The sequence below is a fragment of the Poromitra crassiceps genome (genome assembly GCF_964638095.1).
Source record: "Poromitra crassiceps genome assembly, chromosome: 15".
In the NCBI taxonomy this organism is placed as follows: Eukaryota; Metazoa; Chordata; class Actinopteri; order Beryciformes; family Melamphaidae; genus Poromitra; species Poromitra crassiceps.
Window position 1 is genome coordinate 33,800,071 of NC_139634.1, and position 14,544 is coordinate 33,814,614.

General features: G+C 44.8%; 1 protein-coding gene across 1 annotated transcript in view; it reads left to right on the forward strand.

Annotated features, from left to right (window-relative positions):
* Positions 1 to 14,544, forward strand: part of rxfp1 (relaxin family peptide receptor 1) — a gene marked incomplete at both ends in the record, with an annotated part of 66,224 nt that overhangs the window by 21,247 nt on the left and 30,433 nt on the right. The window contains one exon of the mRNA XM_083651867.1: positions 6,284 to 6,389. Coding sequence (XP_083507993.1) covers positions 6,284 to 6,389 — 106 coding nt within the window. The remainder of the gene's footprint in view (positions 1 to 6,283; positions 6,390 to 14,544) is intronic.

A 14,544-nucleotide genomic window follows, 5' to 3' on the forward strand; every position in this document is an offset into this window, starting at 1 on the left:
CCATCCCCTGTGATTTGAGCTAGCACATTTTGCAAGAGCAACCTGAGTTCCTTCCAGCCATCCATCAGTATTCAAATCGGCCAAAAAAACATTCCATAGAAGACAAAGCAATCATCCTCCTCTGCTTGTGTGTCACCGCGGCTACCTTCGATATACTTCAAAAATATATCGAGCTGAATGCAGGAGATAACAACAAACCGAATGGGGAATGGATAGATGTTTCTCCCTCCACCATATCTTCTGATACACAGAAGATAGATTACATTAGATGAAAGTGAAAAATCTTACATGGGCTGCCTTTGACAGAAATGTATTATCAACAAAGACACTTACTAGCCCTGGAAATGAACACTGATGTAATGCTCCAGCCATGCCTTTTGTCTGCCATGTGGTTTCCTTTGATGTCATGTGACCAGCTTATTTATTTTGTGTGATGTCTGTGCCATTTCTTGTGTAATGTTCCCTGTGTGTAATCACATTATAATTTGACACAAAGCTGAGGACTTAATACTTATTTATTTCTACGTACAGGTAAAAGTGATGTTTCCCAAACCAACAAACATAATAATAATAGATTGGATTTATATAGCGCCTTTCTAGATACTCAAAGCGCTTCACATATCAGGGGAGGGAGGGGGAGGGAACTCAACTCATCCACCACCGATGCGTAGCACCCACCTGGGTAATGCACTAGAGCTGTGCATCTTCACTGATCTCACGATTCGATACGATTCGATTATACAAGTCTACGATTCGATTCGATTCGATTATACGATGCATCTCGATGCATCTCCGATGCGTCTCGATGCATCGCGATGCATCTTAAATCGATGCATCACTTTTTCCGCAATACATGATTTATTTTTTCTCACTTTATTTTTTCTCACTGTGTGGCTACTTTTAAAATAAAAGTGCATTTGGAATTGCATTGTATTATGATCCATAATTAAAATAAACAACTGCATGTACTTACATTCTATTTTATTTGATTATAATTTTTTTTTTTTTTTTTTTTTTTTTTTAATAATCGATTTTTGATATTTGTTAATCGATTCAGAATCGTCCTATTAAGCATCGCGATGCATCTCTGAATCGATTATTTTCGGCAGCTCTATAATGCACGGCAGCCAGTTTGCGCCAGAACGCTCACACATCAGCTCTCACCACACATCAGCTCTCACGGTGGAGAGTTGAGGACTGAATAAAGAGGGATGATTAGGTGGCCATGATTAAAGGAAGGCCTGTGTGGGAATTTAGCCAGGGCACCGGGGTTACACCCCTACTCTTGCGAAGAGGGCCGATGGGATCTATAATGACCACAGAGAGTCAGGACCTCGGTTTAACATCTCATCCAAAAAAATCCTACTCCCTATTTTGGTGATCATTCTGGATTCAACTGTCTCCTACAGGCTCTACTGTATAGAGACAGTCGGCATGTGTGGGAACGCCCACAAAATGTTATACGGCTGGCGCGCGAGTGGGGTAAAACCGCCCATATATCTCAATGGGTTGACTCACCAAAGGAAGGTGCTGCGGCTCTAAACTACAGGTTTGGGGATTCTAGAGCAGAACACAAGACGTCTGTTCAGATGTGCATTTACTGCGGGGGTTAAATCGCCGATCGTGTCTGCCTAATTCTAACTTTACTGAAAGGATAGAACGGAGGGATTTACCCCACCCTGACCACACCCCCAGCCAGGCTGAGCCAGCTAACCCGGCGTCTATGATGAGACATCGCCTCAACCTATATCTGTGTACACCTGACAACGAATAGGAATCCATCACTTTCTCACAGAGTAAGCCAAAATTATAAAGCAATTTCTGATTAAAGCTGTGCTTGCCTTCCTCATTACATTAGAAATTGCAGTGGGTCCAACTGTTCTTTCAGGGTTTTTTTAGGCTCACTCGCTATCTCAACCTTTTATGGATTTCATGATGATTTGATTTGATTTGATTTTGAGAAGGAAATCGCTATTAATCCGCCAGAAATTTGCCAAAAGTTACAAACAAACGTTTATATCTGAGTTTAATGTTGATACAAAGGACTCTGGATCCTCTGGATGTGTGGAATTCGTTTGTGGCAACATTTGAGAAAAAATTGCGAGGCAGCGTTTACGGACTGGTCTGGGATGCTCCTGGTGAAATATCTTGTAATCTGTGATCCCCTGTCTCAGCTCAGTCATATAGTGTGGAGAACCACAACAAAGACTCCTGCTTACAAGACAGCAAGTTGTGTAGTGTGAAAGGACACTTGAATGAGGTGATTCATAGTACTGTAGATCGGGTGGAAAGGAACAGAGACTGACGAGTGATGACCGTCAGGTAGGGTGTGACGACGAGCCATAACCTCAGACAAGCTCCAGCATCAGTAAGATGTCCTGACCCTGAAAGATGTCCTGACCTTGTAAGAGACAATTATGTGGAGGGTACAATTTTACAGCTGAATGCGTGGTCGAAATGGCTCCTTCAGGAACTTGGTGCCACTTATCCAAGTTATTACCTTAAAAGAAGAAGAAAGTTCTTCCTCCAGCAGAAAGTACTGTAGGGAATGTAGCATTTGTACAGATACATTTGCAATATGCAGAATTATTTGCCATGATTGATAATGGTTTGGGATTGGAAATGTCTGTCTCTGGTATATTTTATGTTTCAAACTGAGCAACAGCCGATGAAGAGCAAAAGGGAAAACAGATTGGAAGGTCAGAATGACCTCCTTTGTCACTCCCCCCGCCCCCCAAAATAAATCTGAAATTAAACTCAGAAGTCTGTCTTTATCTCAGAAGTCTTCTGACTGTCTTCTCAGAATTCGGAATTCAGAGTGATATTTATACATCACTTTAAAGGACTTTACTTTATAATTTATAATTTGACATTGTTTTCTGCATGCTCCATCTTCTGCTATTGCAGTTGCGCTGCATACTGCACAAAGACAAATTCCTTGTTTGTAATATGATTACTCACTATGGCTATTAAGATCTTGAATCTTAGTTAGAGAGACTGTCTTAAAATCAGAAGGTCACAGGTTTGATTCCCACACCAACCAATCTGCCATGTCAAGTCAAAGTGTCCTTGAGCAAAATACGGATGCCGTGCAGCTCCTTTCTCTGGATCAGAGCATCAGCTACACACGTAACATGTGAATGAAACGAGTGGTGTACTTAATATTTATAGATTTCTTTAAGCAGCACCTCCAGTGTGCTGTGAATATTGAATATGGAATGAACAAAGCACTCACTATCACTGTGTGGGCTTGGGAGTGGGGGCGATTGTGCACAGTGCACAATCGCATAATTTTTCTTCTTTTATTATTTGTGAATCTAAAACCAGGGGCATGTGTCGGGCCTGGCGGCCACCCCTGATGTTTGATTGGCCACCCCAGGTGCCACCCCAAAATCCTTTGATTATGACTGGCTGAAGGCCATGTTAGAGGCGGGACCGTCAAGCCAGTTAATTTCTTTTCCCAAAACTACGCTCCTTGAATGGCCACATGTGAAAAATCTATTTAAATCCTGATATGAATCTCAGATTCTGACTCAGAATTCGGACCTGGGACGTGTCTACACCCTTCCTAAAGGCCACACACTCAGTGCCACCCTTGCTTGAGCCTGTGCCCCCACTTCAGCCAGCCCAGTCAAAATGGCCTGGACAGGCCACAAATGTCCATGTAGAGATCAGGCACCTGGCCGGAGGGCTTTGAGCCCTATGCTGTGAAATTCTCTTTGTCTGCTCAACAACAGTTGAGGAAGGCCACATCAACAGAGCTGATTGGAAAAGGCAGGACAATTTATAACCGTGAAGAAGACCTGCCACCACATTGAAGCTCACTACAATTAAATGGGTTTGGCTGCCTTTGAATATGAAGAACGCTGTGATGTAATTTGATACATGGCATAAGCAGTGTTGCCAACTATTTCCCAAGCACTTTCAGCAGGCTTCTAGTGTAAAACTCTGCACAGTGAAGTTCAAACATCCAACTGAAGGAACAAGAAGGAAAACTGAGTTTTGACTTTAGGGGGTCTTTAACAGTGTTGGGAGTAACTAGTTACTAAGTAACTAGTTACTGTAACTTAACTACCTTTTTCAGTAACTAGTAATCTAACTAATTGCTTTTTCAAATTCAGTAACTCAGTTACAGTTACTAAAATAGTAACTGGGCTAGTTACTAGTTACTTTAGGACATGAAAATAACGGACAACTTCAGAGGATTACCCAGTTTCTGATCCTCAGACCTACTCCGGGGAGAGAGCTGCAGCCAGAGCCCCAGAGGCTAAGGACCTTGATAGGCTATAAGCCTCCCCAATAAGCGAATGTTCAATGCCACACTGTGGCACAGCAACACTAACATAATGTGTGCATTAATAACAATCGAAGCGGACTTTTAAAAGTAACGCAAAAGTTACTTTCCCTAGTAACTAATTACTTTGAAGTAACTGGTAACTTTAAAGTAATTAAATTACCTTTTGAGAGAAGTAACTAGTAACTGTAACTAATTACCAATTTTCAGTAACTTTCCCAACACTGGTCTTTAACAAGCGAGCGCCAATTTGCAAGCACTGCGCCAATTGCCTCTGCGTTTGCCTCTGATTAGGAGGGGTTTGTCCCCGAGCTCCAAAAACAGCTGAATAGCATAATTATATATTGTATTTTCATACTAAACCATTTTCCAAATTCAATATAGCAAAACAGCCCTCAGATCAGCAGATATCCAATGCAGAACTCAGACACACAGATCACAAGTGTTTAGCTTGTTTTTGTCTACTTCCTGCTGTCCTCTGACCACAGCAGCGAATTACCTTTCAGTAAAAGCACTCATCCAGAATCATAACAATACAACTCTTTTATGGGAAGTGGCCTATTGGGTAAATCTGAGATGTGAAATCAGCCAAAAAGTGAGCTTAAAAACACCCATATATTCTATTAAGTATTTATATGGATACTTATAATAGTATGATGTGATAAGTGAACACCTTTAGGTATGAAAAGTTAACTAATTCCAGAAAATATATTTCTGAATGAAATGTTTGCATCTGTCAAAATCATAAAACATTTCAAGTGATCACAATAAATGCTAACCTGAAACCGTTTTATACTGGAGTGTCCAGGCTCTCCAGTTTAAAACTAGGAGCTCACCATGCTTTAGATCATGGGTCTTCAACCTTTTTCAGCCCAAGGACCCCTTGGTTGATAGAGAAACAGGGCAGGGACCCCCTCCGATAAAAGAATAAAGCAAAACTGTGTTGCATTTTAAGCATGGCCTATAATAACATTTATAATCCACGCACACCAGGATATAAGGATTGACACTTCTTTTTACTAATAGATTACGTTAAAAAAGCAAGAAGGATGCAATTTGCATATAGAGTACCGCAGGAATGAGTCCGGAAGTAGCACTTCGATTCATAAGGGGAAAAGTGAAGCCTTTTCCCTCTAGGAACCAACATGGCGGCGATTTCTGATTAAGCCTACAAAAATACATCATCCCTGCTGTTTCCAGTTTACTCAATATTATATATTTTTTTTGTCTAAAATATATATTTTTAATTTTCCCAAACTACTTTGACAAAAACTTGCGGACCCCTGCAGTACCTCTGCAGAATCCCTAGGGGTCACGGAACCCCGGTTGAAGACACGCACACACACACGCACACACACACGCACGCACGCACGCACACACACACACTCAACTTTTAAAAAAAATCCAATGATCTGAGATGGCAGTTAAACTCGACTCGGATCATCATTTTATTGAAATGTGTTTGCTCCTCAAAAGGTAGCCTCTCATTAACCGCCTAGTTAAGTGGCTAATTCTGATGTGTCCACCTCAAATATAAGATATTTTCACTCTAGTCTCAGCTCCCAGACAATTGGAGAAGTCCGCGTACCAATCATCTGCCAAAAATCTTTGTTTGCACAGCCGCTAACAAACCTACGGCCCTTTGTCCAGTTACCGGAAATTACGCTCTCGCCGCATTATCCTAGCCTGACTCTGCCAGACGGGGGCGCTATTGTGTTTGCATGAATCCCAAAGACTTTGGATTGGGTCTACGATGCAGGTTTTTTTTTCCAACTCTCTATTTGTTTGCACTCAACAACGAAAGCCGGGAGAAAGTTCTCAGTCTCTCGTTGAGCGAAGCAGAGACTGAGAACGGAGTCTACTTTCACTGGAGCCAGGATGGCGTCCCGACTGCACGGGTTCATCACATTATGCAGAATGTGTGATTTATTCAAACCTAATCAGCGATATCAAACACCTCTCCCTCCCTCCTCCCCCCCGTCTCTCCAGTGCTGGGTGTTGTCCCTGAGCTGTGCCAGTGCCGAGACCTGGAGCTAGACTGTGACGGCACCCATCTTCAAGATGTCCCTGTGGTGGCGGTGAATGTCACCATGATGTGAGTAAAAAAAAAAATCTCCCCCTCTACAATCAAGCTGTAGCGATCCCTGGAAGGCGTCCATCCTGTCACAGTGTATTTGAGTGTGAGAAGACCGTGTGAACCCCTACTTGCCAGAGGGTATCTGACTTGTCGACCTGAAGCCAGCACTGGAGATGAATCTCCAATATAGAGTGGGAGTAGCAATGCAGCCCCTTCAGACTCAGGCACTGAGGCTGTGCTCGAAAGCTTGTCAGACACACCAAAAAGTGCTGTTTTTTTCTCCCTTTTTCCCCCCAGCAAATGCGGGGATGTTATTTGAAAAATAAACGATGTGTGAATTTTGTAGTCCACACACATCGTTGATTTTTTAAATAAGAAATCAGAGGGAAATAAGAAAAGAAAGGGACATAAGCCCTCTTCAGACAGCATTAGTTTCACCAGGGCAGGCCGTTAATTTGATATTTCTCATGCGCATGGTAATATCAGTTAGTCATCCAGCCGAAAAAACAATTTTCTGGGCGAGCGTGGTAATCCAGGGACACGGAACACAATTTTATCCACAGTACAGAAAAACAGCACCAACTCTCTTCAAGTAACTTCATGTCTTTGTGATTTCTCTATATCTGTCTGTCTGTCTGTCTGTCTGTCTGTCTGTCTGTCTGTCTGTCTGTCTGTCTATCTGTCTATCCATCTATCCATCTAGCTATTTTCTTGGCACCAGACTGTGTTGAAATACTTTATAATGTGTGCTCATATTCTATTTGTCTTTTCCCCTGCTACATTATATTACTTTTTCTGCTGCTTTCACCTAACTTCCTAACTTTGGGGAACAATAAGTTATATTCGAAGGAAAACTCCGCACATCTCTCTTACGGGGCAGGTGCGTTGGACAAGGATATAATTCACACAAAATAAAGAGAGTCCCGCACACTGTCAAAACTTGCAAAAATAAATTTAATTGTAACGTTTCGGTCTCAGACCTGTTTGTTTGAAAAAGGTCTGAGACCGAAACGTTACAATTAAATTTATTTTTGCAAGTTTTGACAGTGTGCAGGACTCTCTTTATTTTGTGTGAACAATAAGTTCTAAACATCTAATCACAACTAAAGGGCGATGCTGATGGTTATACAGCTCTTTCCAGGTGCACAAAGTCAGTAATTGCTTGGAACACCAGAACCTATTTCTATAGCCTCCCAGATGCGCCTTGTGGTGGGATCAACTCGCAACACTCGTCTGGCTTGTGAGGCTACTGTATAGCGACTTTATTACTCCTATAAATTACTTAGTGGAGTTTGCTAAACAAGTGTAAATACATTGAAGCCCACGGCGCAGTGGTGTAGCCATTCAACCTTATGGCACTTTAGGCAATGTTTTGGTACCTCAACAACACGGCTGATCGTCTTCAACATGTAACATAGTCCTACCCCTAATCTTAACCCTAAACCCTTACTTACCTAACTCTAACCCTGAACCGCCCACATCCCACTAGCTAATCCCTAGCTATGGCCCCTTTTCACCAGACCTACCCCCTTCCTTGACCTCCCCCACCCCTCCCACATCCCCCTAGCCACACCCCCTACCGACCCCTCGAATCCAACTCTCTACGACTTCCTATGCCTAGCTACAGCCCCTCTTCCTTAGCCCCACCCCCAAGTGAGTGAGTGAGTGAGTGAGTGACTGCCCATGCTGACTACCCAGTTCTTCTTCTTGTTTTTTCTAAACTACTACTGTTGTTGCTTCTTGTTTGGAACAGCAAATGTAAAAGCTTCCGTGAACCTGTTACAGGTTATATCACTATAGACCTTATTCGATTAATGTCACTCACGTACTGGCACGCCCACCGCCGCCATATTGTCGACATAACGCAGCAGCTCTCAAGTGACAGCCTATGTGGAGCAGCGTTTATAGGAAGCTAGCCGCTGTTAGCGTTACCTGTATCGTTCCAATTGTGTTCGGATGGTGACCTGCGTTATACATGGCTGTAGTAATGACAGCAATAAAGTCCCCGTGGTTTGTTTCTATCTCTACCGTCCTCAGACGTGAAGGGAGCGAGACTGGGGATACGTCAGCAGCACAGGAGAGGTGTGTGGATAGTTAGTTGAGAGAGGTGAAGCTTTCTGACAGCTCCTCACAGCAAAGTCTGTTCACCTCGTTCTTTTGTTTATTTATTACAGGCATTAACGGCTGCCGTCGGCAGCATACAAATAACAACTGTGGGGTTTTTATTGGTGTCATTACCATCGCTATTTTGTAATGGAACAGAAACGACAATAAGGCTGTTACTAGTTGTCAGCTGCAGCGCTGTGTGCATGCAGGACAGTATGTCAACAATATGGTGCCGGTCCAGGGTTAGCGAATAAGGTCTATTGTGTTACAGTAGCATAATAGTATTTAAGCAGTTACAAGGAACTTTCATTTTGTGTTGATTATTGTAGAGGCACCTGTGGACAAAAGCCTGCCCCGGCACCAGGATGAAATGACTGAGCGGGCGGTTAGAACTGGGGAGGGGGCAGATATTTTTTTATAGTAAAACATAGGTTATATAGCCGCTATGCCTATTTCTGCACTTTTTAACCATGCAATAGCCTCTGAAAAGCTAAATAACAACAACACAAGAAAGACTACTGTTTCAAAATCAAATAAAAAATATTTATTTCAGAGCAGTGGGGAAATGAAGGCAGTATTAAACCTGAGTGTCCTTGCACAATGCAAAATGTCGGGAACTGTCTGGAGCACTCTTGAGTCTGAACATAGAATGAACGATTAGTTGACTACAAAAATCAACAAAAAGTAAACAAAATAATAGCCAACAGTGCCATGCCAGGGTCATTAAATAAATAAATAAATACGTGATCAGATCGATCTTTCTGCTCATATGTCAACCCGATCTCCAAAAAAATTGTAAAATAGCAACGTTTGTGGACAAACGTTGGTATTTTACAATGTCGGCTAAGAAATTGTAAAATGGGAACGTATGCGTCTACAGCGGTGGGCGTGGTTTGGGCGTGTTTTACGGAGATTTTCTGTTTCTAACCCCTCCCCCTACTCTAATCCTAACCCTAAAATCTCAGAACGTTACTATTTTACAATTTTCGAGCCGAAATTGTAAAATAGCAACGTTGGTCCATATCGTTGGTATTATACAATTTTCTGTGAGACTGTGTTGCATATGTGGGTGCAGCTCGCTCGCTCTCTCGCTCTCTCTCTCTCTCTCTCTCTCTCTCTCTCTCTCTCATTGACCTTCACTGGAAATTTCACTTCTGCGTGTTTTCCAGTCTGTGGATTGCTACAGTGGAGAAGAAAATAGCCTAGAATTAGGGCCGAAAGTTCAATTCACAAGCACAAAAAGCAGACTGAACCAAAGTGATGTGTGTCAACCCAACAGCACCTGGTGGACAGCGGTGAGAGAAGCAGGGAAAAGGGAGGGGGGAGAGACAGCCCGCGGCGGTGGAGAAACGCGGGTTGAGAGTGCGATATAAAAGTTTAAAAAGCGATGCTGCTGCTGCTACTCCCTGCTGCTTTCCTGGGTAACAAAAACACAGGTACTAGTGGGACTTTTGATGTCAAAAAGGTATATCTCTCCTCCGCTCCATTTCAGCACCGTGGACAGCGCCACACGGCCCTATCTATGCAAAAACAGTCCAAACGCATCTGTTTCTGTCTGTCTGACATGCCAGACGGACGGTCATGATCACTACAACATGCAGTGAGGTTCAAATCTAATAAATACATCTCTGACACCTTGTGACAACCAAAGCACAGCAAATAGCGCTTCCCTGCCAATTCTGACACAACAGAGCTATGTTTATAGGGGGTACATTAACTTAAACTGATCAAATTGTGAGGGGGGGCAGGAAATTGAACTGAGGGTGCAAAGCCCCCTGTCGCCCCCTCGTGGTGCCGGGCCCGACAAAAGCGGTAGTGTCGTAAAGATCCCGAGAGCCTGAGCAGCGAGCCTCCTTCTGCTGTCACCGCCGCGGGCAGGGCTTCACCGAGCCTGGCCTGAACTCCGACCCTCCTCCCACTGTCCCAACCCGCTCACAGGCATTTAGAATAACAGAAATAGCCAATCTTCTCACTGATGGGCTCATTTGCTGATGTGGGTCATATAGAGGCATCAGGATTAAATTGAGACTGTTTCATAACCAGTTAAAAGTTCATTTTATAATAAAAAAAATAATAATAAACAACAATACAAATATTTAACAGAGATTTTTGCAATTTGATCACATCCAATTCCAGTTGGCTATTCATCTGCTCCACAATGTGCGTTTGTTTGGCCCCATAGACTTAATTTACCACTTGAAGAATTCAGTTGTGTCAGACAGTTACATTATAATGTAACGTAACATGTAACGTGTAATGTACCTTCTTCCTGCACATGGCCTCAGCATTCAATTATCCATTACATTACATTACATTACGTCATTTGGCAGACGCTTTTATCCAAAGCGACTTACAATAACACATTTTTTGTCAGCAATAGAGCAATCAACTATGGAGCACAGTCTATGACAACTACAACTTCTGAAGGAACAGTGGTACAAGTTTAGGTTAGTGGTACAAGGTTGGTTAGTTTTTTTTTTTTTTTTTTTTTTTTTTTTTTTATGAACACATTCACTGCCAACACGTTTTCAGAATCCAGCTGTTGACTGCCAACAACGTGTAAACACGTCCTTGGCATCGATTTTTTTTTTTTAACGGGGGGTTGTGCATCTAACCCTTTTACATATCTTATATAAGTATTGGACGTGTACAACGTGTACAACCCATTCCACCGACCCACTAAGTGGCGACAAGGAAGTAGGAAGGCAAGCAAAAAGCAGTGTGATCCATTTCCATTCTCATGAAAATGGATTGGCGGAGGCGCTTTCGTTTTCGCGTTGATTGCTGGCGGTGCGGGATTGCAAACTTGCATCGTGGATTGCGGATGGAGCACACTTTGAGGCACGCAGCGTAAATATGACCAGAGTCGCAGGGGCTTCATCGGAGCTCTCGGCCAGGGCTCCGGGAGGCGGGCGAGTCCAGCCGGGCTTCCTCGGGGAGCGGCCACGCAGACAGGCACAGCCAGGCACAGCGGCAGCGGGGCAGTGAGGCTGGTGACAAGCAGCAGGCCATTTTGCCTTGCAAAATAGCACCAAATTGGAAACAGCCATAAAAGGCTTTTAGAATGGGATTTTCAACCCATTCTTTTTTGTTTCTTTTTCGCTCTAATTTAGAGTAATTTAATTTCTATTCAGAAATTTATTTGAGAGGTCGAGAGTATGAGAAAGTGAATTTGCACAGGTAGGAAAGTGCTTGTTACACGGCGCTGCAGCCAAGAAGAACGCCCACGGAGGGAGGAGTTGAAGCAACTCTCCCTCTCGCTCTCTCCCTCTCTCTCTCTCTCGCTCTCTCTCTCTCCCTCCCTCCCTCTCTCTCTCTCTCTCTCTCTCCCTCTCCCCCTCTCACTAGGATTAAACCTAGTGCGTCTCCCTCCCGAGAGGGAGGGAGAGAGAGAGAGGGAGGGAGAGCGAGAGGGAGGGAGAGAGAGAGAGAGAGAGAGAGAGAGAGAGAGGGAGGGAGAGCGAGAGGGAGGGAGAGAGAGAGAGAGCGAGAGGGGGAGGGAGAGAGAGAGAGAGAGCCAAAAATAAATGGTTAAAGTGACTGTTCTATCCAATTTCACAAAAAGCCGTTTATCTCTGAATATTTTTTCTGACGCTAAAACCATGCTGTATTCAACTGCTAATGCTTACATAACTACTAACTCTACAAACTAACTCTTTTAGACAGAGAAAGTACACATTCTATTAGTACTTTTGAGATATTGTATGTTCACAAAGTCCAAGCTGAAACGAATCCTCGGCTCTTGTAAAATGAGCCAGAATCCTCAAAAAACGGCTTGGCAGAAGCTACCTACAGCAAAAAAAAACGGCTGGCAGTCAATGTGTTAAGAAAGAGAGAGAACGAAGTTAGATCAAGAAGGGCCCAGATGGAGCCTGAAAAGGTGTGTCTTTAGTCTTTTCCGAAAGATCGGCAGTGATTCAGCTGTCCTGACCGAAGGTGGAAGCTCGTTCCACCATTGAGGTGCCAGGGACGAGAAGAGTCGAGATCGGGATGAGCGACTTTTGAGCCCCCGTAGCGAAGGAGGGGCGAGGCGACCTGCACTGGTGGAGGAGCGAAGGGAGCGCTGAGAGGTTTGGAACCTGACCATGGATTGCAGGTACCGGGGAGCTGACTGGTGTACTGCCCTGTAGGCCAGTACCAGTGTCTTGAATTTGATGCGGGCCGGGATGGGAAGCCAGTGGAGCTCCTGGAAGAGGGGAGTGACGTGAGAGAATTTGGGTTGGTTGAATATCAGACGGGCTGCAGCATTCTGAATGAGCTGAAGCGGTCGGATGTCGGTGGCAGGTAGGCCGGCCAGGAGCACGTTGCAGTAGTCCAGGCGGGAGGAGACAAGAGACTGGACCAGGAGTTGAGTCGCTTCTCTTGTGAGAAAGGGACGGATTTTGCGGATGTTGTAGAGAGAGAACCTACAGGAGCGCGCTGTAGCAGCTATGTTGGCAGAGCAAGACAGCTGGTTGTCAAGGATCACCCCAAGGTTCTTAGCTGTTTGGGAGGGCAGTACAGTGGTGTTGTCAATGGAGATGGAGAGATCTGCGAGAGGGCAGTCTTTTCCTGGGAGGAAGAGTAGCTCGGTCTTACCAAGGTTGAGCTTGAGGTGATGGGCAGACATCCAGTCGCCAATGTCTTTGAGGCATGCAGAGATGCGAGCCTCGATTTGAGTGACAGAGGGGGGGAAGGAAAGGAAAAGCTGGGTGTCATCAGCATAGCAGTGATAGGAAAAGCCATGAGAAGAGATCACATAGGCAAGAGATCTTATATAGAGAAGGAAAAGTAAGGGGCCCAGGACTGAGCCCTGGGGGACACCGGTGGTAAGAGGACAGGATCTGGAGAGGGACCCTCTCCATGAGACCTGGTATGAGCGGTTCGAGAGGTAGGAAGCAAACCAGGAGAGTGCAGAGCCTGAAATGCCGAGGTCAGACAGAGTGGAAAGAAGGATTTTGTGGTTGACTGTATCGAAGGCAGCAGACAGGTCAAGGAGGACAAGAACAGAAGACAGGGATGAGGCCTTAGCAGTGTGAAGGGCGTCTGTGACAGCAAGAAGAGCTGTCTCAGTGGAGTGAGAGGCCTTGAAACCGGACTGCAGAGGGTCCAGGAGGTCATTTTGGGAGAGATAGAGAGAAAGTTGTTCGGACGCTGCTCGTTCGAGGGTTTTGGAAAGGAATGAGAGAAGAGAGACAGGTCTGTAGTTGTGAATAGCAGTAGGGTCAAGGGAGGGTTTCTTAAGCAGAGGCTTGACTCTTGCAGTCTTTAGAGCAGGCGGGACAAGACCAGAGGACAGAGAGGAGTTAATGAAGGTAGTGAGGAAGGGAGATATGTTAGGTGAGATGGTTTGGAGGAGAGAGGAAGGGATAGGATCGAGGGGGCAGTAAGTGGCTCGGTTTGAGCTGATGAGTTTAAGCACTTCATCAGGAGAGAGAGGGGAGAAGGAAGGAAATCCAGGGACAGGGGGCCGAGGAGCAGGATTGGAGTCGGGAGTGTTAGTGAGGGTGCCTGGAGGATGGAAGGAGGAGCTGATGTCATCCACCTTTTTAGTAAAGAAGGTTACAAAATCATCAGCAGAGAGGGAGGAGGGAGGGGGAGGGGAGGGAGGGTTGAGGAGCGTGGAGAAGGTGGCGAACAGTTTACTGGGATTGGATGCAGAGGACTGGATTTCAGAGATGAAGAAGGAGGTTTTTGCTTTAGAGACAGCATCAGTGAAGTTTGAGTGGATAAGGTGGTAGGAAGAGAGATCTTCAGGGAGATGTGATTTTCTCCATTTTCTCTCAGCTGCCCGAAGCTCAGTTCGATAAGTTCGCAGAGATTCAGTCAGCCAAGGAGAAGGGGGAGAAGATCGGGCAGGCTTAGTGGTGAGTGGGCAAAGAGAATCAAGAGCGGCGGAGAGAGAGGAGAGAAGAGTAGTGGAAGCCTCGTCGGTGGACAGGAGAGCAAATTGCTCGGCAGGGGGAAGTAGGGAGAGGACGGTAGAAGAGAGGGAGTTGGGTGAGAGAGTTTTTAGATTGCGTCGGGTGGTGGTAGAGTGAGGGGGAGATGGGTGGGAGGAGGGGAGGGGGATGGGAAGGGAGAAGGT